Source organism: Schistosoma mansoni, chromosome 6 (genome assembly GCF_000237925.1).
Source record: "Schistosoma mansoni strain Puerto Rico chromosome 6, complete genome".
In the NCBI taxonomy this organism is placed as follows: Eukaryota; Metazoa; Platyhelminthes; class Trematoda; order Strigeidida; family Schistosomatidae; genus Schistosoma; species Schistosoma mansoni.
This window is the reverse complement of record NC_031500.1, coordinates 9,106,227-9,133,512: the sequence shown is the minus strand read 5'-3', so window position 1 is coordinate 9,133,512 and position 27,286 is coordinate 9,106,227. Positions and strand designations below refer to the sequence as shown.

Genomic DNA, 27,286 nt, shown 5'->3' with positions numbered 1-27,286 from the left:
GTGCTTCCCAGTTTGCAATAAGCGTCCAACTAAGATTAAACAGTGATGTAAACCAAGAAGTCCAGTAATTTTTACTAATTTTCTTGAACCATAAGAAAATCAAACTAAATTGTTTCATCAATCCCAATAATATTTCAAGAGATTTTGAAAGGATGTGAACTCTCCCCACCCACTATCAGAACACTTGGCTGAATAAAGTTATTCATGTTGATTGTAATTTACATTTTATTCATCTTCCAGTAAGATGGAAGACAGGTAACTGACTTTATTGTAAGAGATTATTTAAAAGATATCAATGATCTCCTTCATACGGAAAACATGTGACTTCTTATGGTGACGATAAATCATCTTGACGCGGAACTTTATATATATATTGTTCAGAAGGTACATCTAGTCAATGAGTCCCAAACAGGAAGAAACGCATATCCTGAACTCCACTACTAGACTTGATTCATCTCTTACATAAGAACTTGAGAAAATAAGACTGTTTGGAGGCAAGATGTACATCTGCTAACCAACATTGATCGAAATTTAGCTAAGCATATAAACAACAGGATAATTAAAGCCCCTTCTAATGATGGTATAACTAGCTATTACTAATGAATAGTAGTAGTAGTCTCTATGTTTAATTACTTAAAAGTGTTAGGAACTCGCTCTATTCATTGATAAATCTTATGATATTTTATGGCTGTACACGAAAATGTGTTAAATGAATTGAAACTCAACAATTATCAAAATTACCCAAAAGAGAACTCCATAAATAGAATTGATCACTGATTCGAATTTTAAACACTATCGGTCACAATAATGCCTATGTTATCTGTGATTTTATGGAATAGTACACTCTAACGTATTAGTAAAACAATAGTATATATGTCATCACAACAAGTCAGCAATATGTAAAGTCACACACAAAAATTAAAAATGAGGGCAACACCATTCCTAGAACATGTCTAAACTGATTTCGTTATTATTCTGAAAAAAATTTCAATGATTAACTAGTCATTATAGGGTATATGAATGAAGTTAGACATTAACACCATCAAATCCCGACTCAGTGGTCTAGACGTTAAGTGTTTGTGAGTCAGACTGAAGGTCGTGGGTTCAATTCCGCGTGTACGGTCGTGGGTGAGCACTGTTGAATAGTAGGACAAGACGGCCGTACAGTCCTTCCAGGTTTCTAATCATGATCTAGCTCAGATCGACTCGCAATTTTAACAGTGTGAATTAAATTGTGACCCAGTGCTAAACAACTACATATTTCTTAGGTTTACGTTAATGTCATTCATTAACCAAGTGTGCAAATCATAAAAATTCGAATCTCATATGAAGTATCAATTCTTTCAGATAACAGTTTCTTCTTTTTGGCAAGTGCCAAACCTAAGTCAATTAGGGGTTCTTGTCAACTTCGTGTAACAACCTAATAGGTTGATGTACGTACAGTTTGAAGCTATTCTTTGTACATGTGTACAAGTAAATGAACCAACTATCGTATCAAACTGAATAGGAATGTAAAATACTGGCCGGTAACATATCTGAGAGCTGAAAAAACATAATGATTAAAACACTGACCAATTGTTGAAAAGTAGTAGAAAACAGCAAATAATAATTCTAACAAAAGAATAAATAACAATATTATGACTATATTTACCTTTGATAGCTTCTCGACCACCGGCTAATGCTCCTAATGGAAGCATACCAGTTGGAGTAAGTCCTTTGAGTTCAAGTATAGTTTCACTCTCCTCTCTGAAAATAAAATACAACAATATTAATAAAAAAAGATTAATGCAATTTTTTAAAAAAGAAATGCGTATGAAATAATACAATTCACTTATATACGATTATTATATAGTTGAATATACGAATAGAATAGTAACAGGCAGTAATAACTTTGTGAAAATGTAAATTAAGGATAAATGAAGAACATATAACTGCGAAAGACAATTAAGTATAGAGGAGTACGTGTAGATTAGATAATTTTCATAGTCACGAATCGATTTTAGTTAGACTAATATTGGAAGCCAAAAAACACTGGACAGTAGCTATTTCATTTTAGTGTTAAAATCCTCAGAATTGCAAATCCGTAATTTCACCACAAGGAATCAAAACCAGGACCTTCAGTCTCAAAAGACATTACTTAACCTATAAACCACTAGACCGGCACCCTATGGTATATATGTTTAACTTCAATAAATTTATTGGTGAGTCTCATACTAGGACGAAATAGCTGTACAGTGTTTCCTGGTTTTCACATGTGGTGTAGATAGGGTCATTTCGTAATTTGAAATATGAAAAAGACAATTTAACAGTTATATCTGCATTTACACTAATTGATAACCAAATAGTAACGAATATTGTCATCATTATCAAGTGTTTATTGTTAATCAAATTCAATCGACCAAACTGTAATGCACCCACTAGCCAATCATAACTGGAATAGTCTTACAGGAGGTGGTGGTCAATTACAGTATAAAAGAAGGCAATAAGCTCAAATAATGTATATCTATTGTGAGAAGTGACAAGGCATTTACATAATACTCATACATAGCCCTCTAAAATCCATTTACACTTTTTAATTTGTTCCGGAAACTTCAGTTTTCTCATATGACTTTCAGGTGTTCTGCCAACGTTGCGCTTTCACTGTACTGAAACCATTCATTCCATCACACAACTTCGAAGCCACGTTCTACAACATATTACTTACAAGTAATTTGTGAGTTGTGTCCATTACAACAGCCCAAGCAGTTTAACGGGGCCGTCTCAAAGCTAGGCCACGTACGTTCTAATCGCATAAGACATATCAGTTCATATCAGATTCCAAGTATGCTTCGGTGAAGAGTGTTAACTAATACGAAACGTAAGTCAAACAGAACGTCTTGACCGACTAACGTCCACCACCAAACATCCAATTATATATATATATTAGATGACTGGTAAGATGTCAAAGAAATAATGAAATAAGTCATACTGAATGGAATAATTTATTATAGTTATTTGCCAAATAAGATATTAATCTAATCAAATAACAAATCGACTGACATCTAATCTTAAATCTAATCTTGAATACAAACAACGAATGAAGAAAACAGAAATAAATACAAACACAATTGGGAAAAAAAGAGAAAAGATCTTGATAACTTGTACACAACATTTTTTCTCCCCTCTAAATTATATTTCATATTGATTAATGTATATATTCAGTTTAGTCTTTATGAAAACATGTAAATATCATTGGAAATTTGATACATATATATTAGGGAAACTGACCTTAATACAGTGAATACACGGGCCATTTTACCAATTGCTCGAATTTTATTCCTGATAACATCTTTACGTGCTGTGATTTGTGCTGTAATGAAGAATTGGAAATTAGGAAGGAATTATTTATCGCCCCCCCCAAAAAAAAAACAACGAACAAACGTAAGGAAATATCTGAGGAGTGGCCCCCTAAGAAAACTACCTGCTTCGGTTTGGGAGCCCGAGCAGTTTCCTAGCCCACACACAAATTGAATGATGAAGTGTGTAGCATATATAATTGGTGTCCTCTTGTACTAATTTTTGTGTTTAAATAAATAAATACTTATATTGCGCAGTTGGTATGATTTATAATAATGATAATAATAGTAATTTTCATGCCATTGAACTCCATTGATCACGGTTCGTCAACACGACTCTCAAACCGATGATTAAAAAGATGTCAAGTCATTCCTGATTTTCAATGGTTATTAACTAAGATCAGTTCGCGATGTAGACTATGGGGCTTAACAAAGTCTACAAACTCTTTAAACTAATATCCAACGTTTTAGCTGAATTATTTTTGTTAGTGAAACACTAAAGATAGTGATAATCATATATGGGATTGTGAACAGGTATCGTTTTTGGAAGGATATTGTTTATTATCAAGATAAATAAATCAATAAACATATTGTGTATGAAAAAAAACTGAAGAAGAAACGGTTATATATGACTCTTTAAAATGTCCCAATCTAAAGACATGTAATTTAAAAAGAAAAGCAACTTACATAATCTACAGTGCAAATTGAAAAAAAGACAGCCAGCTAGCTAGTTTATAAATCATTTAACTGTTTCCTTTTATTCTATCGGTTCTTTATATGATTATTATTATCATTATCACGACTATGATCGATAGACAGACAAACTAGCCTCGATTATTATATAACTTTTGTGATAATGCTTGGGTTAATTCATATGATGTCATATTAAACAACTGGCTATGACCTTAGACAGTGATAAGTTAAATAATTCAATTACTATCAGGTACAGATTTGGTATACGTTAGTATCAAGACACATTGTAAATGTGAGGATTAATGACTTTAATTAGAATAAAGCTTCAGTTTGGATTGGATTTTAATCGGAGGTCAATAAACTACTAATATACTTCTTTTTACTACTATTAGTGTTACTACTACTACTCCTACACTGATTGATCCTTGAGTAACAAATATACTTAGTCAAAGAGGAAAATCCCAATTCAACAGGATTTCCATTACATCCCTATATAACCTAATGTTCACGTCTTTGATTGAGAAAATGACCGCCAAGCACTGTAATTGCATAGAAAGCAATAGGTTACAACCAAAATTGAAAATATCAAAGTTCATTTAGGCATGAAGCTTGTGATTGTCATCCAACCATCAAATAGTTCCTTAAAACTGTCTAAGTAGTGATCGTCAACTGACGTGATAAACAATACAAGTAAACCACTTAGCACATATATATGCAAATAATAACTTACATTCATCTTCTGGTGTATCCGACAGTAGTTCATCATCTGAACATATATTAAGTACATTGACTAACATTTCGGTAACTAAATAATACAATTTAATAAATAAGAGAAAGGTAGTAATTAGTCAAAGGTCTCAGTCACTTGAAGAGAAAAAGTGGTAGCAACAGAGTAAGTAGTTCTATTAATTTAATTTACATGAAAATAGTTTTTAATAATGTAATGATAAAAAGAATTTGAAGATCAAGTGGATTGATAATATTTGTAGTGATGTTGTATTCTCTGAGTTAGATGACTTGATTGATATTTTTTTACTTAGATGACAAATCGTGGGCATGAATTTAATTGATGAAACTCCGAAATTCTGGATCGAAGGAACTTTAGGAATGCCAGAAAATTTCTACAAACCCGGCAACCAGGTCAATTGACAATCAAAAGATACCCCAACATATGTCCAGTATATCAATCCATAAGGAAGGGGTTAGTCGATCAAACAGTCACAGATCCACCTAAAAGGATCATCAACAGGAATCCAGCGTGATGAGACACTCAGAAGTGGCTAACCGAGTAGGCCACTCGATGACAAACAGAAATGACCTGAAGGACAAACGAATGTCATTGGCTAAAAAATGAACTGATTTTCTAAGGGATTGAAATGTATATATATAAATGAATATTTATGCATATTATTCGGTAGCTCAATAGACTTTTTCTTCTACTCTTGAAATCTCGTTCAAGTAGTTAGTTAACGCGTAGCACTTTGTGTGTCAGTATCAGATTTCGGACACCACCCACCACAACAGGATTCAAAAACAAATAAAGGACAACTAATCACAGACAAGACCATTAGAATGAACTGATAAGCTCATTTCTATGTTTAAAAAATCTGATGATGTCTTCTAGAACGACAACCAAAGGTTTAAAATCACACCATCTAGCTAAGAAAAAACAATGCGATCAAAAGTTTGTACTACGAAATAAATCCAATTTTAACCAATACCGTATTAGCAAGAGAAAGAAAACAATTATTAGAGGGGTATCGTATCATAAATAAATGATAGTAATCCTAAAATTCTAAACATTATGGATCGAACACTTGTGTGAGCATCTGATTGTGGGTCCACGCATTGTCCAATAAATCCGCACTACAACGAAACAACTGTTGGTTCAGTGCTCGCTAGTTTTTGTTGTTGTTGATTATTTATCAGATGCCATTACATCGTGATAGAAATCAAAAATGTGAAAATATTACTGGAAAAAATTTTATAACCACAATATTTTGAAATATAAACGAACAGTAGCTGGAAGTAGGATCAAAGAAGCACATTTCTTCCCATTTAGAACTAAACATTATTTTTTAACAATCAATTATTTACAATTGACAAACAATTCAATGTTCAATGATGACTTTTCTTACAGATAAACGCTTATTCCAAAGGAGAAAAAATAATATGAATTTCTCACAGTTCTTCATGAAGAGAGACTCAATGTAATGAAATGGTTAACACAAATCGAGAGGAGAAATATGGTCATACGTAGAAATGAGCACCATAAAACCTGAGATGAAGAAAAATATTTACAAGAACCAAATGTGAATTTTACAGATGTCTGTTTTATCTGAGCCACATAGTTTAGAAGTGTATATGGTTCTATCGAGGAAGTTTGCATTTTGGCGATGTTCTCTCGTTTCCAAACAGCAAATGTAATACACAACTAGACCGTTTAGCTTAGAGAATAAAACATCTTAAAAATCCTAAACGTTTTTCATTTAATATTAAAACAAACACAATTCTATTAGAACAACACTACAGATAAAAAATCAAGATTATGTTCAATGATAACGATAAAGATTTTTACATTAAAACAAAACAAATATCATTGAAGTGTCAATGTATCATTTAGATATGTTCTTCAACTAAGTAAATAATTCAGTTTAACATAAAGTTGGTGCTCATATTCACATCGTTATTAGTGAATAAAATGGTGACTCAGCAGTTGAGGCGTTCAACTTCAACCACTTCGTCGCAGATTTCAACCCCATCTTACATATTTCAGTCTGGGAAACCACGTGGCATTATAAACCCTTCCAATCGAAGTTTAGCTTATAGTCAAATACATAAATATGTAACTGATAAATGAGTATATTCATAGTTTAGCTGTATTCAAGAAGTTATGACAGTTTTAAATTAAAAGGATTTGTAAAGGCTGTTCAAAGTTGAAAGTTATTTTACATTATGAAACTTTTAAACACAATTAAAAAGTATTGAATAATAGTCTTTTCGGTTTAGTGTATTTACAACTCCAACACTTAAAAAGTATGCACCATTCAATGATCAACAAGGACTTCAAAGTAAGATATTGGTCCATTCACGTCATGTTATAAACATGACATAATCATTGAAATACTATTAAGTCACAAAAGAATTGCTCATATTTTCAATCTCAATTAATATTTACAATTTCTATGTGAAGTAAGTGTTGATAATCTTGTTGTCCAGAATGACAATGAAAGCTTTGGAAATAAACCATCCATCTCAGAGAACACAATGTAACCATCCCCCCTCCCTACCTATGCTACAAATGTTCTCTATCATTTCACAATCAAATACTAATCAGTGTGATATTTTATATCTTTCCCTCATTAACCAGAAATACTATGTTAACAAATTAACTATAAATTACTGTAAATTATGAAATCATTGTAACATGGCTGAATAATTTTATTTTTTAGGAAATCCTTTTTGGGGAAAACAAAACAATAAAAATTAATTCCTACTTATAAAACCCAAAATAATATAACGTTTACGTATTTATACGTGATATGTAAATAGTTAGTAAACCTCTTTTTTCTCCTCCAAAAAAAATGTACACACGCTTTATATTTGTGTTCCATTTACTTCATCTCATCCATAAATCAGAAAAGAGAGAGAGAGAGAGAGAAAGGACGAGAAACAGAGAGTGAACAACTGAAAGAGGAAACATTTTAATTCTCATGTCAAAACGAGTTAAAATATTTACAACAATAACAAATTGAGCGGAAAAAACTGAATTCTCTGTTCATTATTAATGATCAATTAATTCTCGTTTTCAAATATCGTCACGAACACACACCTACACAGAGCGACAGTATACTGTAAGAAAGAAGTCGACAAAGATGGAGAACATAAACGTGAGCGTGAAAGGGAGAGAATACTCATGTAGATAAATCATATAATCAGTCAGCAAATACGTTGAGACACACATATATATGGGTTGTATACACCCCTCCCCCCCAACTTAGTAAACACAACGTGCATTCAAATGTTACAAAGAATTATATCATTGTGATGTTTTTTTAAGAAAAAAATACAGAGAAAATAACATTTGAAAGGCAATTGATAACAAGTAAGATATGGACGACGTAAAAGTAAGCTGTCAAATTGTGATAACAGCAACAATAACAAAACGCAATCCATCATCATTAGTTCATTTGTGTGTGTATAAACACCGAAGGTGGGTGATCAATGAGAATAATGATGCATACAAATGAAAAAGGCAACAGCAAGGAAGGCGAGGTGAACAAGTGACGAGCGGCAAAGACACAACACAAACAGAAAAATGACACAAGTAAAGAGACAATTATCCTGGGAAGAGTAGCAAATGAAGTTGAGAAAAAGGAAGATTATCCTTTGTTCGGGATTATTATTGTTATTAAAATGATAATTATTATGTAACATAAACAAGTGGGATTAGTATGAGCAGACTGAGTGAATGGGGTAAAAACATTTGATCAACATCATCTCGACGACATCAAGAGCGTGAAAGTAATATTAAGCGAAATATGGACAGAATTTTGAAATTAATAGAACAAAATTAGTTTCTAATTGTTTAGTCGAAAGAAAGCACACATACACACCACCATCACCCACCAATCCAGTCTCTATCAGTTGGAAAATAACAACAGTGAGAGATAAAGAACAAGAAGAGACAGGCATGCAGTATGTGAAGGACATTGCAAAAAGACCCTCTTACAGGCTGTGTCCATGATTGTCTAGAGATCAACATAGATCGCTTGATCTCCTAGCGTTATTTCTGAAGACTGAATGATTTTGTTTCTTTATATACTACCATTAATTTAAGGAACATTAAAGTTTTGGCATATATATATATATAGGGTTGTGGAGATTATTAAATTTTACAAGTGCACAGTGTAGACAGACTTCAACCAGAGAAACTATGAAAATCAGGAATTACTGGGCAGCTGTTTCGTCCAAATATAGATTCGTCACCAGTGAGCATTTATGAAGCTATCAGAGATAAAACTCAGGATCTGAAGGCCTATTGGTCTGAGGAATAAAAATCCGTAACGAGACCAGAAGGCTTTGAATTCGATATGAAATTATGAAATAAATTATAGGCCAATAAACAAATTGAAAATTTATCAGAATATTAACATGTTGAATCTTAAATGAGGAATGAACTACACTGTTAGAAGCAGAAATTTTGTAGTAAAAATGGTATTTATAAAACATAATGAATATCTCAACATTACAGTAAAATAGATTTGATGTAAATATTAATAATTTAAAGTTTGTTACAAAAAAGAGATGAAAAATGAAGATTGATCAAGAATGCCAGATACAAAAAAATATTTATAATAAATTCTGTGGAGCTATGCAAGTAAGCGGTTTTGTCGCATTCAGGAGCACCTATGTATATAGGTATAAACAATAGGTAACACAGAGAAATTAGGTCATTTTAGTTTGCAAGAATGTTCTTTATTCTTTTTAAAAAAAATATCATTTGTAGTATTCAATTGGAAGATTCTGATTTACTATTTAACCTACATTAGACTGAAGAAGCTTTGCCAATTTATGATCAGAAGTTGAAGTAATGTTAATAAAGCGTTTTATAAAATTTTCTTTATTTATATTAGTATTAAGATTATTATTATTATAAAAGATATTTCTAATTAAAATTAATTCTTCACTATTATTCGTTTTCTAATCTTGGTTGACGATATTCAAATTATCACAGTTGAAAGCATGAGACAATTGAAGCTAGACCACCAAGGAAAACCTAGAAGCACTGGATGGCCGTTTCGTCATATTGTGGGACTCTACACCAGTGCCCATCCACGATATCGCCTAACGAGATTCCAACCCAGGACCTACCAGTCTCGCGCCAGAGCATTTAACCGGTAGACCACTGAGCCGGCATCCGATGGTGTTAATGTCTAACTTCAACTAATCCACGAAGTTGAGAAACCGTTCACCAAATGTCTTCAGTGAGTTCCTAACTAAAATTAATTTTGCTCTCTTTTGTAACAGCTGAAATTATCTGCGTCATTTTCATGTTCCCTAAACATGCTGTAACCAACATGACTTAAGGTTGATTATCTTTATGTTTTCTAATCGCTATATATGTCTGTGATACACTGGATATGCTGATAGGACAAAGTTGTAAATACACTACCAGGCCTTTCTTCTATAACAATTTAGTTTAAATTATGTAGGTGAATTCCTGATCACTATTAATTTTATTCTACAAGTGTAAAGATTATAGGCTTGTAACTTGTATAAGAAAGTTTTCTTTGACTAAAAATTTATAAACAGTTGTCAGAAACGGTATGTTTATAACCGGATTTATGAAAGTAATAAATTCTGTCAACTACATTATATGTGAATGATGAACAAACATCAATGTGATATACAAACAACAATAATAATAATATAACAACCCTAAAAGTTAAGCAACACAGAAATAGGACAAAAAACTATTAATTTGCTGGTTGAGAGGTACTAAAAATAAAGATTAACAAAAAAAGTCTTACTAGCCCTATACCGTTACTAGTAAAGGTTTGAATTAGCTATTTGTTGATAATCTTAACTGAGCTATGATTAATATTTTTGTTAGCATATACAGATCGACAAACATATTTTTTAAAAACCCTATAAAACAAACTAAATCCGCCTGGAGCCTCTCTAGGGTTACTGCCGGTCCCTAGCCCGGATAAAAGAGAATTGGGTATGGAGTCAGCGGCTCCATCCCGTAGAAAAATAAGTCTCCAAAAAAACGCTAACCAGAAAAAATTATTCAAATCACTTAAACTCTGCCCTGGGAGTCAGAAGGTCTTCATTTAGAAAAGTTATGACACCTCATGATGAAAGCTGAATTCCTCCGGAAGCCACAAGGCTGAAACCCTCCTGACAACCAGAGCAACCATTAAGTACATAAAATGTTCGGACAATGTGGGAGTCCGGCAGAGTCATCCAAATTCCTGCAGAAATGAAAAAATACAACATGGAGTTGCATAGAATCAATGAAACACACTGGACGCAGGTTGGACAACAAAGACTAGCTTCAGGGGAGCTTCTGTTATACTCCGGTCATGAGGAAGAAAATGACACACAAGGCGGTGCACTGATGCTGTCCAAAAAACACAAAAAGCACTTATAGGATGGGAATTCCATGGACCAAGGATCATCAAAGCCTCCTCTAAAACAAAGAAAGAGAGCATTACAATAAACGTCATCCAATGCTATGCGCCTACCAACAATTATAATGAAGACGTGAAAGATCAATTCTACGATAGGCTTCAGTCAATAGTCACGAAATGCCCAATAAAGAACTTGACCATTCTGATGGGAGGTTTAAACGCCAAGGTTGGGATAAACAACACTGGATATTAAGACATCATGAGACGACATGAACTGGGAGAAAGGAAGAAAAATGGGGAGAGATTTGCAAACCTATGTGCCTTCAACAAATTGGTCATAGGCGGCACTATATTATCACACAAACACATACACAAAGTCACATGGAATTCACTGGATCACACTACACAAACAAATTGATCATATCAGAATCAACAAAAAGTTCAGGAGAACGATGGAGAATGTGAGAACCATGATAGGAGCTGATATAGCATCAGATAATCACTTGCTGGTCGCCAAGATGAAATTGAAACTCAAGAAGCACTAGACAACATCATAAAAGTTTAATAGCGCCTTTCTTCAGGACAAGCTGAATACACAGAAGTAAACAAGTAACTGAAGAAGAGCATCTAAAACCGATAAACGTAAATATGTGGAAGATTTAGCGATGACAGCGGAAAAGGCTGCAAGAAAAGGAAACATGAGACAGCTGTATGACACAACAAAGAAGGTCGCTGAACGATCAGTGAAAAGCAAGGAAGGCAAAGTAGTCATCAACATTGAAGAACAACGAAACAGGTGGGTAGAACACCTCAAAGAACTCTTGAATTGATCAGCTCCACTGAACCCACCCAACATCGAAGCAGCACCCACAGACCTCCCAATCGATGTTGACCCACCAACAATTGAAGAGATCAGCATGGCCATCAGACAAATCAAGGGCGGCAAAGCATCGGGACTAGGCAACATTCCAGCAGAAGCACAAAAAGCAGATGTAGCAGTAACTGCAAAGATGCTCCACATCCTCTTCAGTAAGATTTGGGATAAAGAACAAGTACCAACAGATTGCAAAGAAGGATATCTGATCAAAATACCAAAGAAAGGCGATCTCAGCAAGTATGTGAACTACAGGGGCATCACTCTTCTCTCAATACCAAAAAAAGTCTTCATCAGGGTATTGTTGAACAGAATGAAGGACTCAGTAGACTCCCGACTTCGAGATCAACAGGCTGGATTACGTTAAGATCGATCGTGAACAGACCAAATCGCAACATTACGGATCATTGTAGAACAATCAATTGAATGGAATTCATCACTCTACATCAACTTCACCGACTACGAGAAAGCATGGGATAGTGTGGACAGGAAAACACTATGGAGGCTTCTTCGACACTACGGCGGGTCTGAGAAGATAGTCAATATCATACAGAATTCCTATGATGGATTAAACTGCAAAATCGTGCATGAAGGACAGCTCACTGATCCGTTCGAAGTAAAGACCGGTGTCAGGAAAGGTTGTTTACTCTCCCCCTTTCTCTTTCTTCTGGTGATCGACTGGATTATGAAGACGTCGACATCTTGAGGGAAGCACGGGATACAGTGGACAGTTAGGATGCAACTGGACGATCTAGACTTCGCAGATGATCTGGCTCTTCTAACACACACGCAACAACAAATGTAGGTGATGAAGACCAGTGTAGCAGCAGCCTAAGCAACAGTAGGTCTCAACATACACAAAGGAAAAAGTAAGATTCCCTGTTACACCACAACATGCATCAATCGAATCACACTTGACAGAGGAGCTCTGGAGGCTGTGAGAAACTTTACATATCTGGGCAGCATCATTGACGAACACGGTGGATCAGATGCAGATGTGAAGGCGTAGGACAGAGTGGGTTGGAGAATGCTGGTCGGCGGCCTATGCTTCATAGGAGGTAACAAACGTAAGTAAGTAATAAAATAGATTGGTTGAAGCTTGAAACGGAAACCATGTTGGTATTTGGATTGAAAGGTACTGGTTCGATTGTCAAGGTGGACATCAACACACTGATTTGCAAGTAAATCTAGCTGACGAGTCTAAAATAGCATGAAATACATTTATTAAATTTTCATTATAAACCGTTAGTGATTGAAATGATGTTGATGATAATGGAGATTTGTAATTCAGATGGATGATTTTATTAATGAGTAATGTGTTCTTTGAACAAGATGAATTTAATTGTGCAGCATTTATTGTCTGTTTTGATAATATCATTTTCAAGTAGTAACTTATTTCATATAATGTAACATCACCCCAAAAACCATTAAGATGACAGGAGAAAGTGTAACTACTTCTATCAATCATCTCATATCATTCATTTTTATCTTTGATGAATATTTTTTTCTTGGTTGAGTCCTATATGTATATTTATAAATGACGAAGTATGCACATAAATTAGGGAGCTTTTTTTAACATTCATGTTTGCTGAAATCAACTTAGTTTGTGTTTGAGTATAAAATTCATCAGCAAATTATCAATCCATCAATCATACGTGCCAAATTATAATAATATTAAATTTCATTTTTTAGTTAACAACAGAATATCGGGTATAGGTTTTCTTCTAATTAAAGACTCATTAGCTGAGTGCATTTGTATAATAAAGTTGATATCCACGTTTGTCGCTCCTTAACGCGAACGTGTTATTCAATAAACTAATGAGTTAATACATAGGTACTAATTTGCCAAATGAATCTAATATTTATTATTCGTAGGGGTTAGTCATTTTCCGTTTTTTATATTTGGGACCTAGTTTATTCATTTATCTGAAGTTTAATGCTACCCAACAATCGAAAATTTAACTATGTAGATAGCACTAAAGTAGTATTCTAACTCTTTATAAAGAGAGAGAGAGCCAACCTCATCAAAAAACTGAATTGATATATTGCTAAAATGTTTGTCCTATACACTTTTTGTCTCAAAGCTCTTCACTCTGTAGAGAATGATTTGCAAATATACCACTGGTGAAAATATATATGACCAGAGTTGATAGTGTTAGAATAAGAAGCCATTGATTAGCTTTCCACCAAAACGTTTGATAAACATACAGAGGCAAATACGATTGTACAGATCGAATAAATTACATTATCAATAGGGAATTTCGTATTGATGAATGTTTTCAAATTTTTGAGTTAAATTATATGGAACATTCAAACTAATTCTACAGATTTCCAGTTTCGATTATCTAGTCGTAATCACAGCGCCTTTATTATTGATAATTGTTGTCGATAACTTTCATTAGAAATGTAAGTGTATTCTTTATACTAAGTGGATCATTGTCTCACTCTCCTTGCTTCCAGACATCCATACACAGTATAGTGCACATTACACCTCAACAAACATCTTACGTTCTTCAAACTGGACGTAAACCCACCGCACCCTGAACGTTACAATATTCTTATAGCTAGTCGTGGTGTATGAAGCTATATGCAGTAAACCATTGTTAACTATTCCAGATAAACAAATATCTTTTAATAAAGGAGGGTTCAAAAAGGGGAGCATAAATAAAGGGAAACATCAAAAAAGCAATTTGATTTTATTCGGAAAATGATAGTGTCCCGTTAGCTTCTTTGAAACAACCTCAGATTTTGTATGATAACGGAATCAACAAACTTCAATTTATAGTAATCAGACAATGCTTTCAAATCTTTCTGTTGTCAATAGCTTTTTCTTTTCATACAGTATGCCCATTAACTATCAAAAAATCAACTGGCTTGGCACTCATGATGTTGACTAGTAACATCCCATACCTGTCGGTTATCTATAATTGCTTACCATCCCGACAGAATCCACGTGCTGTTGGGTCACTTAGGATGGTGATTACACTGGAACTTAATCGATAGAATTGGATTGGTACTAAAGGAATAGAAAGCATGATACTGGTCGCTACTCAATGATCGGTAAATTGTAAGTATTAAATTATTTCATGTGCAATCATAATATGACCAAAATTAATGAATAATAATCAAGTTATTAAACTGCACATTTTCTGTCAATACCCAAGTATAGTCATTTTAGAATGAATGACTAATTATCTTTTATTTGTGTCTTTTTGATGCTCGTTTTTACTGATATGTGCCCTTTTTAAATGACACCTTAATGATGTTCACCCCTTTCACTAAGTTTTTGTTGAAGCAGACCAAGATAAATGTTGTTGTCAATGTCATAATTATCATCAATAACAACCTTCAACGCTATTTAACTATCAATTGGGACAAGAAGTAAATACTATTTTTCATATTGAAACTCATAAAACTAATTTATTTACGAAGTAAAAAAACAAGCTGCTAAGTCGACCATGTGATTATTTAACTTCTGTCAATAGTACTAAAGTCTTGCCGAAAACGATAATAACTGATTCCTTTTAATCAATTCAAGTTTTCTCATGACCTTCCCCTTTTCTGACTAATAGACAATATTTTTCTTTAGCCAATTTTCAGTACCTTTCAAGGTCAATCCCCCGTTACTATATATACTGAGTTGTACCCTCTCAAGTTATCTGCTATAATGACAAATTTTCCTGTACTTCATTTTTTCCCTGGATTAACTGCTAATTATTGAAGTGTTGTGTGCCAACTGTCAATGTCGAGTCCATGAGAGAACTATTTTTGATTAGACTAGTTCAATCGTTTCTTAAATCAGATGTATCATGGGACAACCGGAGACCACAACACTATATTCCTTGTTACAACGATTTAACACAACCAAACAAACATTGCAATAAATCCGTTCTCTTCTACTTATACCAATGATAATAATAATAATACCGTCTTTCATAAAAATAGTTGATGATTACGAAAAGAGGGAATAAAAATTAATTAAGCTGTAAAAACGTTTCTCCTTTATTATCATTTTTATCTCTTATTTCTTTCTGTAAAACTGGGATTTTTGTTGACCATAATTAAGAACAGAAAGTTAATGAGAATTTGAGAGAACAAGAAAAAAGAAATTAACAATGTAGAACATACATTCATAACAATTAATTGGAATAAAACTGATTATTCCCTATCATGATGATAACTGACTGAGGAAAAGAAAACAAAGACTGAAGAGAAAGTATTTTATTACGTTTGTACATAAATTTATTTTTTGATCACATTGAATATGTTAATTAAATAAAATCATACCGGAAAATCCAAGACGATGTTAATTACAAGTGATTTTTTTTTCTTTACTCATTTATCAGATGCAAATTCATGGAGTAGACTTTAAGTCAGCCGTTGAATGTGAAAGCTACTGGTGATGTTATTCAGTTGCCCAAACGGAATTAAATAGAATGAGGTTAGAAACTGTAACTTAGTAGATGAAATTCGAACAACTTAACTATTAAGTTACAGTAAAAATAACGGAACTAAGTCATGTTATCTTAAAAACCTGTCACGTTTAATTAGTATCACTATCTTTTAAGATACAAATAATTTAATTCAAAACTGAATACATAAATATATACTTAGTAAATGAGTTACATTACTCATTGGTAGTACTTTCCTACAATTTTTTAATGATTGTTTTCATGAATAATTAAAAAAAATAGTTTCATTCTATTCATGTGTTTAAACTATCATCACATAAATGTAATTATTACGAATAAAAACAAATGTATGTTAGATAGAGAGTTAAATGCAAAATCATTCATTCCATATACAATCTCGACTACAAGTGGACTGTACTGTGTTTTGATGATAAGTTGCATAGTTGATTCTTTTTATGAGTATATGTTTCACACTGCTTGTTATTATTAGCACCAGTATAGTAAGTTGAAGTATGATTTATTCTGTCAAACTAATCAGTCATCCACTTTGACCAACTCTTTCTGGAAATATATATATCAGACAACTATAACAAAATCAAGTTCCGTACAACTCTCGCGATCTTTACAGCTTCTAAATATGTAAACATAAGAGCAAAAAGTTCCAACTTTAACCTCACCCATTCATTTTATAAATATTATAGACACAATTTTCTTTTTTTTTTAATGAACGAACATCATCACCTACCTTTTCACCAACAAATGGTAATGACCAAGTAAATACATCCATGAAATTCGGCAACCAATATGGATGTGGTGAACAGTTAAACTGACGTATATTCATTACATTATTTTCATATTTTAATATAGCGGCTAAAAAACATTTAACAAAAATTATCAATTTAGTAACCAATCAATCCACCGGTTGGTTGGTCAGCGAATTGGCCAAAAAAGAAAACAAAACATAACAAATCAATAAACCTAGGGGAAAATTAGTCACAGCGTAAGTAAATAAAGAATAGCGGGGAGAAAATGTGGTAGAAAAACAAAATTCAAAGACACATGGGATTTCAAGTGTTGTTTTAAAATAAAACACTAAATTAAAGAATGAATATTTAGAAAGAAACAAATACTTTACATAAATAAACAAATATAATCACTAAGCTATAGTAGTATTTAACGATGTCTTGGTAAAGTTGGATATTAGTTTGCATAGGAACGAGGGGTTCGCGTTTCTCCCCATTTGGGACTCGTCATTTGAATGTGTACCTGTATCAAAGTGTGTCGATGTCCACATTAAGACTTGAACCCATTACCTTTAGCTTCAAACGCCTAATGTTATCTGCTGACCTAATCGGATCAAACAGAAACGAGCATAAGTAAAATACAAACCCTTACAAAAAAATCTCACGCCTATTGTACAGTTTAATGGCTCTTTTGGCTCAATAGTTTAGTAGACAACAAGTTGAGCATCTGAAGTGAAAGTTACCAGGTTCCAGTTTAAGTTCAGGAATTAACACACTAGGATAAGAGTTCATCAGGTTGATAAGTCCCAAATCGCAAGGAATGTTCGTCCTAGATTCCACTGATTCCCACTACCCAACTTTATTAAAATACCTGTGACTAAATGGAGATATCAAAGCAATCTACTCAAGGATCCACATACACCAACAGAAACTGATCAATTACAGTACTAGTACCATACTAGGGCGAAAGGTTGTCTTACTTAAATCGGTTCATGAGTTCAGCAACCGCTATTTTTTCGAAAATTCAATATACCAAAATAGATCAAAAAAACTTTTTTTCATTGTTGGTTAACCTTCATTAAATTAGAGAACTATACTAAAAAGCAGAAGAACACTAGGTGATCGTTTTGTCACAAAGTAGAATTTCCCAGATAACAAATAAATGAGCATGATTCTACACATAAAAGTCTAGTAGAAATATCCGTTGACTTACGCTGATATATCTTATTAGACCGACAAGATAAATAACAAAAGAGATATTTATTTAAAAAGGCATGATTATTCTCAATTTAGTAAAATATGTACTATGTCATATGGCCAGATGTGAATAAAAGAGTAATCATGTACAAGTCTATGTATGTGAATGCGAATATGTATGAGATACGACTTTATGCTCACGAAGTAAAATATTTTAGAGTCAATAAATCATGTGACTACAACACACTAACTGAAGGCATCACGTCAATAAGTGTTTTTTTTTCTTTAAAAAAAAAATTATTATCTTGTGACCTCCGCTTTGACCTTAAAGTAACTTAATACTACTAAAAAAATCGTGGCTACACCTATAATACATAAAATAGTCAATGATTGTACAGTATGATTATTTCTTACGATATATATGCTGATTTATACAGATTTATGAGTAGATAGTTCAAGCAAAGAAATCTTATCTTCAATGATGTTGTGATGCATGCTACTTGTGCAGACAAATATAAGTAGTATGCGGCACCAACAGAAAGTGAAATGCCCTGCAGTAGAAGGTTAACATGAAGAGAATAAGGAAGAAATTGGAGCGCAATCGAAATAACAACAAGATTAGAAAAATAATGGAGTGAGTACAGGATAACACAAAAAGGATGTGTAAATGATGTATTTAATGTATGATTTCCATATTTTACTAACCCATTGTGTGATTTTGCTTTAGACAATAAATTGCTCTTCTCCATCTAAGTTCTCGGTCACTACAATGTAATTTACTTAAACTGTTTAAAAGTATTTATATTTCTAAACAGCTCCAAAAGAGAGAGAGAGAGAGAAGGTGAACTGATAAATGAACACCGAAGTGATCAAAAACGCTAGTATACATTGGACCATTCTTTTGAATGAGATGCTAAATGGAGAAAACAATTCGGAATTTCAATGAGTAAATCTTTTTCAAAGATTTTTACGATTTATTCTTCGGTGTTTCGTTTTTATTAATCCAATAAGTCCCACTTATACACATATATATAACTGGTTTACAAGAATTATCTTGTCAATATTTCGCTGACGCAAGATTTTTAGTTGATCAATAACTAATTGAGATGAAAATTTATGGAAGGGGTTTATTTATTAAGAGAATATTTAACGTAGGATGTTGCTCTAATTTGGATGCAATTTCTACCTCAACAAGAGTTATTATCAATTAAACGCTCAGTTTAAGACCTGAAGTTCCTGAGTTCGATCCTAGATATAATCATCTATATTCCCAAGCCTGGAAGAAAACTTCGTCCAATGATAACCGATTTTCAAAGGTTGTCTAAACAAGGTCAGTTCGTTATACCAACTACAAAATGAAAATAGTCACAAATTCATAATACTTAATGATGATCACATTACCTACATTTTTTAATTTATTATTGAAGTCAGTAAAATATGAACTGTTAGAAATTGTGAATCAATGATTGAAATATTCCGTACTCACAACAAGGTGATAGAGAATATTTATATCTCAGAATGAGGAGTTTCATGTTGTTGTATTCTGTGAGCTAGATAGTTTAATCATGTGAAGCTTTCATTCGCCTTCTAGAGAATATTTCATTTTCCCCCTAACACAGGGAACATAAAGAAAGTCAGCAGATTTTTTCAGAAGCCTGACACTCCAGTCACACACGCACTAACACATCAAAATCCGTTCAATCTATTAGGCAGCAAGAAAAAGGACAAACAACTGCAAGGTCAGGGCGAGAAAACACTTGGAATAAACATTCAAACAACAGTCACACGGAAAACTGATAACATTCCAGGTGAACAGAATAAACCGTCAACCAACTATCGTAAAATTCTAATAGGTCGCATTGTTTTGAAATATGAGATGATGCTGTTGTTTAGAAAGACAATGTGAAAGCTTCATATGATTAAATCATTCAACTAAGATATCATAACACGCTTCCAATATCACTACCAAGTCTTTAGTTCAACAATACATCAAGAAAAGAAACATGTTCACCAAATTAAATCAATAGACAAGTAATTACATCCTATAAGAAAAAATTATCATCTTGAGAAGAAAAGAATCAGTAGATTGTTTAGATCTCGACTTCATGAATACACTAAAGATAAGAAACTAATTTAAAAACTTCAGTAGGATTCCTGGTACAGCTTTCTGACGAATAACAACTACCGTAAAACCTAGATTCAGGATTTTCTACCAATTTACTTCAACATATGTAATAATTAACAAAACTCATTGGTCATATTAAGTTCTGTCAAAAACAAAAATAAAACAACACAGTCTATATTTTTAATTCACTGAAACAATTCTGTTTGAAGTTAAGTGTTTTGTGAAATGGAGATTTTTTTGGTTAGCTGAGTAAATTGATCTACATTATGGATAAATAACCGTGAACTAAAGCAAACAAGCTGATTAATTACTATTCTGTACTATTTCTACTCATTTATGCATATGAAACATTTATAAGTAATATAGTTTGATAATGAGATATAATTATTCTATCGTAGTTATCAGATAAAATAGTCTCTTTATACTTATTATAAACAGCAAAACATTTTGTATCCATGTGTTTTTTTGTTGTTGTTGATGTACTCGGTTAATCTCTAACAAAACAGTGAAATTGTTATTGAATTTGTGTAGGATTAGATTTTTTTTTGATTTTTTTTTAAAAAACGATCTTTTGTTAAACTATTACCCGGTTGAATTGTCTTTATCCTGAAATAATTAACAATTATTTATCAGTTAGTTGCCATCTTAATAACAAGAAACTTTTGAAAATCTACACTTCAAAGAGAATACAAAATAAAAAAGAATGAATATGAAACAAAATTAGTAAACAAGTAGAGAATAATTATTGTCTGGAAATAATCTAATGGAGTAGAGGCTAGCTTAGTGATTAAAGTATTAAAATGTAGGTCATTGAATGGTAGGTTCAGGCTTAGCTCCACCCACTAAGGTTTGGGCAACTGAATAGTATCAATAGCTTTCATTATACCTAAAATGTGGCTTACAGACAAATATATAAATCAGTATCTCGTAAATGAGTTATTAATCGATAATTTTGGCTTAAAATCAGATGGGGTTTTGTGGATATTGTAGTAATTTGAACAGTTGAGATCATGAATCAATTGAAGCTAAACCACCATGGAAAACCTGGAAGCACTGGACGGCCGTTTCGTCCCATTGTAGGACTCCTCAGCAGTGCGCATCCACGAATTCTAGTTTAGATGAAATGATTCTTGTGATGACAATTTTAAATGATAGGTGGTTTTACCACAGACCGGTTGATTTCATTCGGGACAGCATTGAAAATCAAGGAACATGTAACAGATATTTCGTCCAAGAATAAGACAATTTAGTATTCTGCACCCATAACCTTTAAAGTATAACCACTAGACCACTGAGTTGTCATTTAATATTACACATTTCTAGCTTAAATCAAATTCATAACATTGAGTAAGTATAACCTAATGCCATTCTAGAGAAAACTGCTTCACAAGCAACATATCTTAACCTAACCAGTTACAATTCCTCATCAGAATTTCAGGAATTCATCTATAATTAAGTCATTAACAAGTCAATGCCTCCTTCATATTGAAGATGTTAACGAATTTCACAAACAAAATAGGGACCTATAGTACTTTTGTTAGTCTACATACGTCTATTAATAGATGTGAAAAGCAGTGAGATGTATGAAACTGATTTACAGTCAATCGGTATGTAACTATATTTAGTTAAATAACCTATAGAAAACATTTATTAAAAACAAATAAAAATATGTGATTGATATGTTCAACATTCCTATGAGTCAAGAGACAGATGACCGGTAAGAAAAACAGATTATGTGTAACAGACTCCATCAGAATATATCAAGTATTAAGTTTCATCCTTAAAACCATCATTAACCAATAAATAATTTACATCAATATCGTTTATAAAACATTTGGAAATAACTGGATAACATTAAATAGACATCTCAACCTAACTTAAACAATCACTGCACTATATAACAAAATAAATCGAAGTTAAAATACTGTCAATTATTCACATCCTTGAATAATTTTATGTTTACTTCCATGATTTCAAGTAATAGATCCTATTGAGAATTCTATTGAAAGATAGCATATAACTGAGGAATCCAAACTACGATAAGAAAGCTGTCAGAAATGATCTTATAACAATATTCACAAACTTCCTTGACATTCTATAGTTGTGAAAAATTCAACTCAAATAAAAACTATTTTACCATATATAATCTCCGTAAATTCATGTCAATGTTTAGATCTTAGCGATTCACAAATTAAATGTAATTTATGGTGTACAAAAACAGTTTATTAAATTTCTGGATTTAGTTCCTCTTAGAATTACAAAAAAAGTTTATCTTGTCATTTAGGCCACTCAACGAATTCTGTTTAAGCATCCATCATTAAACCAGTAGAGATTGAACAGTTACTTTATCCTAGAATGAGATAGTTCAGAAATTAGTGAGCACAACTTTATCACAAATCAGGCGAAATATCTTAAAATCTTGTAGCGAGCGTTTAATCTTTAAACTGCTGAGTTGGTATTATCCATTAGTTTATATATATAATCTTTAATAGTTGGGATTCATGAGTTGATTTAAGCTAGACCACCATTAAAAACCCGAAAGCATTGGACGGCCGTTTCATCCATGCATAGGAATCCTCACCAGTGCGCATCCATGATCACACACACGGTTTTCGAACCCAGGACCTTCGGTCCCGCGCGCGAACGCTCAACCTCTAAACCAATGAGCCGAGACCCAACAGTGTTGATGTTTAACTCTAGTCTATCCATGATCTTGCGCAATTCTTTATCTATTATTTGAGGTAATTAACTGTCTCACAACCGATATGGACTGGACAACATTGGTCACGACTTCTCACATCTTGAAACCAGTGTTTAATATAAAAATTGAAAAATTTCATAAATACCCCTTATTTTAATAGCTACGAAAAGAAACGATTCAACTTAAAAAGAATCTTTTGATGACTTTTTTCCAGATTGTATGTGTTTTCATTCAAGTGTTTCAGTAAATAACACAAATCGCTGCATACTGTTCAGTATATACGTATAAAAAAATATTTGAACGATTTCTCTGGAATACTTCATAAATTCGACTTCATTTTCCTACCTAAAACCGTTTCCCTAAAACTAATGCAATGAAATGTTCAAATCACAATTCAAACCGTATGAAAATATCCCAGGAAATATATACAATAATGGTTTAAGGAGCCATAATTTGATTATACAGAGTCTTTGACAATGAACTTCTTCAGAAGCACTTCATTTACCAATAAGTTATTTTCTAGTCATATATGAAATCAAATTATGATGAGTTGTGTCCGGTATTTCAGACAACAAACAACGATAGAAAAAAAAACTAATAGAAAACATGAATTATATTCTTCGAAAACCTGATATGTTCCATTAATGACAGATAATTATTCATGACTACAAAGTATGATGAATAGAAAATGGAGACTGTTTGGCAATCAATTCTACTTGCAATGGAACATCCAACTGAGAAATAACACAATATTATCATGAGTCGATCAATGTTAGACCACCATTGGAAACTTGGAAGCATCAGAAAGTTATTTATCCCCAGTATGGGACTCCTCAGAAGTGTGTATCCATCACCACCCCAACCAGGAGTCAAACTCACGACTCTCAATCTCACGAACAAACACTCAAAATCTGGACCAATCACCTGACATTCGTACTAGAACATACAATGCTCCCAGTTTTTTTTACGGTTGTCTGACATTGGTCGACTCATCATTTCAAAGAAACTCAACAATCTTCACAATCCCATACTTACATATCAATATAATTAGAATAGTGAACATAGTCACATGGTATTTGAAGTAATGGGTATGCATATAAGTTCTCAGTATTGATATGAACATCAACACTGAGATGAAGATAGATGCATCATGTTGACGTGTCACACACGGGCTGAAATTCGCCTCTTGAATCTCACCATACAGCCTGTTAATATTCCAAGGTACAAAACATAGTCACAGTTTCAAACTAAACATACAATTTTGCCTTGACTTCTTTTTAGAAGACTAAGTTTAGTTGGATGTGTTTAGAACGGGAGATTAAAAGATAATAAATATAAGTTGGATAGTAAATGGAGTAAAAAAAACTGTCGGTATATAACATGCACAAATTTGTAATAATTAATACAACTGATAACACAATTACACTCATTTCATTAATTAGATAACTAGCAAAGCTATATATGATAAAAGCTTGTTCACAGTTTTATGACTGTATTATACATTTAAGTAAAGAATCTTTATTAAAGTTTGACTGTGAATTGGACTGAAGTTCAGGACCCACACTTACTATTCGGATGTGAGAGCATCACAGAATTATTGTTCAAATAGAGATTTGAGTCCAATAAACGTTGCTTCACACGCCATAAATAATCCACTAAGCTAGTTAGTTTAGATTATCACAGATTAACACAAGATTTTATTTTAGTCAATACAAATTTCGGTAGAGAAAAATATTTTTTCTTTCTTATTTTTAAAGAAATGGTGTATACATTCTCTATCTTCCCTTAAACTATGAGATTAAAATTGCTTCATATCCTTCTTTCTTCCTGTATTATATCCTTATATACAATCTTTATTTTATATATTACCACCATTAAATTAACTACTTCTATGAATTTGGTGTTCATCTTGTCATGCTAATGAGGTATGGCAACTTGGACCGATGCATATATGTGCCTAGTCCTAGGTTGTAGCTGACTGACTGATATTAAATTTCAATAGATTAACTTCGTTTATCACTGATAATATTAAACACACACACGCACACACGAAACACAAGTTTTTCACATTTCCATATTGTCATTGAAACGCTAACATGTTTATACAAACAAACAAGCAAACATCTAGTCAAGTCAGATCTAACTAGCAAAAATATAAGTAGAACAAAATGAATTAACATGATTTACTGTTGCTGATGATAACGATGAAGACAATGCCAGGAACAAATTAAAAGCATACATGTATAGAGAGCATGTTTACAGTTTCATGTTTCTTTTATAATCTTTATCTTTGCTTTAATTGAAGTTTAACTTCTTTTAATAAGTTTAAAAGTGGATCGAATATGTCGTTTTGTGTCGATGTGATTGTTTCTTGTTTTTCTATTAATCACTTCTCGGATTTAGATTCTTTTCAATTTCCTACTGTAAAAAGCTAAGTCAATTAGTTCACAGAAAATAAGCCTGAATGGATCAGAGATGAACTTCACAGACCATGAAATTGAATGATGTAGGCCCAAATCTTGAAAGGGGATATTATAAGTTCCCTGAAGATTACAAGTTTGAACACTAGCATCGAATCTAGATATAAGCTATTCTCATATAAAATGCCCATCAATCACTTTTTCTTAATGTTGATAATGATACTCAAACGATCAGTAGTGCAAAATGTGAACAACTCCACGTGATTCGGGAGATTAGGAAACGAGTGATTGTACAAACTCCTAGATTTAAAACTTCAAATTTTATTAAAATAATAGTAGTAGTGTGGTGTATGCTACTTATCTTGACAGATTCACTTGTTGACTTAGAATATACCGACGACAGAGTTCTATTTGGTGAAGACGCTGACAAAATGCAAAGTCTTCTGACCACCATAAGCAACAATGAAAAAATGTTCAGGATGTGATTCTCTCCCTCGAAATGCAAAATGTTACTACTGGATTGGGTTGCATCGACACCTGAACTAATGATAGGTAGTGAAGCGATTGAGCGTGTCGACCACTTCACTTATCTTGGGAGTCTCATCAGCCCTTGTGGTCTGGTGTGTGACGAAATCTCAGCACAGATACAGAAGGCTCGTCTAGCTTTCGCCAACTTGTGTTATTTATGGTGTAGGCGAGATATCCGTCTACCAACCAAAGGACGGGTTTACTACACGACAGTTCGTTCCGTCCTACTTTATGGCAGTGAAACATGGCCAATAAGAGTAGAGGATATTCGTAGGCTACTAGTATTCGGTCATAGGTGTCTTCGAAGCATCGCTCGTATATCCTGGGACCACCAACTACTGTTTATACTCTTACTACCTCTACCACTATGGGATTTGAATTGACAACTGCATCTATGTGCTAATGTGGTATGGTCACTCAAACTGATGTACGTACGTATGCAGTTCTACGTTGTGACTGACTGACTGAAGTAGTATTTAAAACTAATCGGAAGTGGTATGCATGCCAGAAGATTGAGATTGAAATGAAGAGGACAGAAAGCAATTGTAATAACAACAGAATTAAAAAGAATCATGAAGTATATAAAGGACAGCTCATGAAAGATGTACAAATAATGTATTTAATGTATAGTTCTCATATTTTATGAAGGCACTCTGTAATTTGATCTCCACCAAGTCTTTGTTCACTACGGTAATAGTAAGATTGTTACCTGAACTTACCTTTATTATTATACACATCTAAATAATTGGGTGCTGAGAAAATAGTAATTAAAGCAGGAAATCCAGTTTGTCGACTTTTTCTGTACATTCGATAACTAAAATTGAAGAAAACGAAAACAATGTAGGAGAAAAACAATCCAATAAAAGCGATGATATTTAAACGAGTTCCTTTTTTTAAAGGATTAACAACTTGCACTAAAAATGGTGATTCACGTATTTTGGTATTGTTTTTTCAAGAAAATTATTTTTTTTTAAAAGTGAAATATGGTTGGAACATGGATTATGTGTGTACAATTACCACCTACATCGACGCATGATATTTGTCAGTGATAGGAGTACGTTGAAAGAGTGCTATAAATGGATCAACTAAGGCATAGAATCAACCCATGCAATCATTAAC

The 27,286-nt window shown here is 32.9% G+C and overlaps 1 protein-coding gene across 1 annotated transcript in view; it reads right to left on the bottom strand.

Moving 5' to 3' along the window:
- Positions 1-1,494: 1,494 nt before the first annotated feature.
- Smp_141950 (putative protein phosphatase-2b) overlaps positions 1,495-27,286 on the bottom strand; it is a gene marked incomplete at both ends in the record, with an annotated part of 65,871 nt that continues 40,079 nt past the window's right edge. Inside the window, 6 exons of the mRNA XM_018798189.1 lie at positions 1,495-1,535; positions 1,652-1,739; positions 3,276-3,349; positions 4,824-4,833; positions 17,199-17,323; positions 26,887-26,981. Of these exons, the coding sequence (XP_018653155.1) occupies positions 1,495-1,535; positions 1,652-1,739; positions 3,276-3,349; positions 4,824-4,833; positions 17,199-17,323; positions 26,887-26,981 (433 nt within the window). The remainder of the gene's footprint in view (positions 1,536-1,651; positions 1,740-3,275; positions 3,350-4,823; positions 4,834-17,198; positions 17,324-26,886; positions 26,982-27,286) is intronic.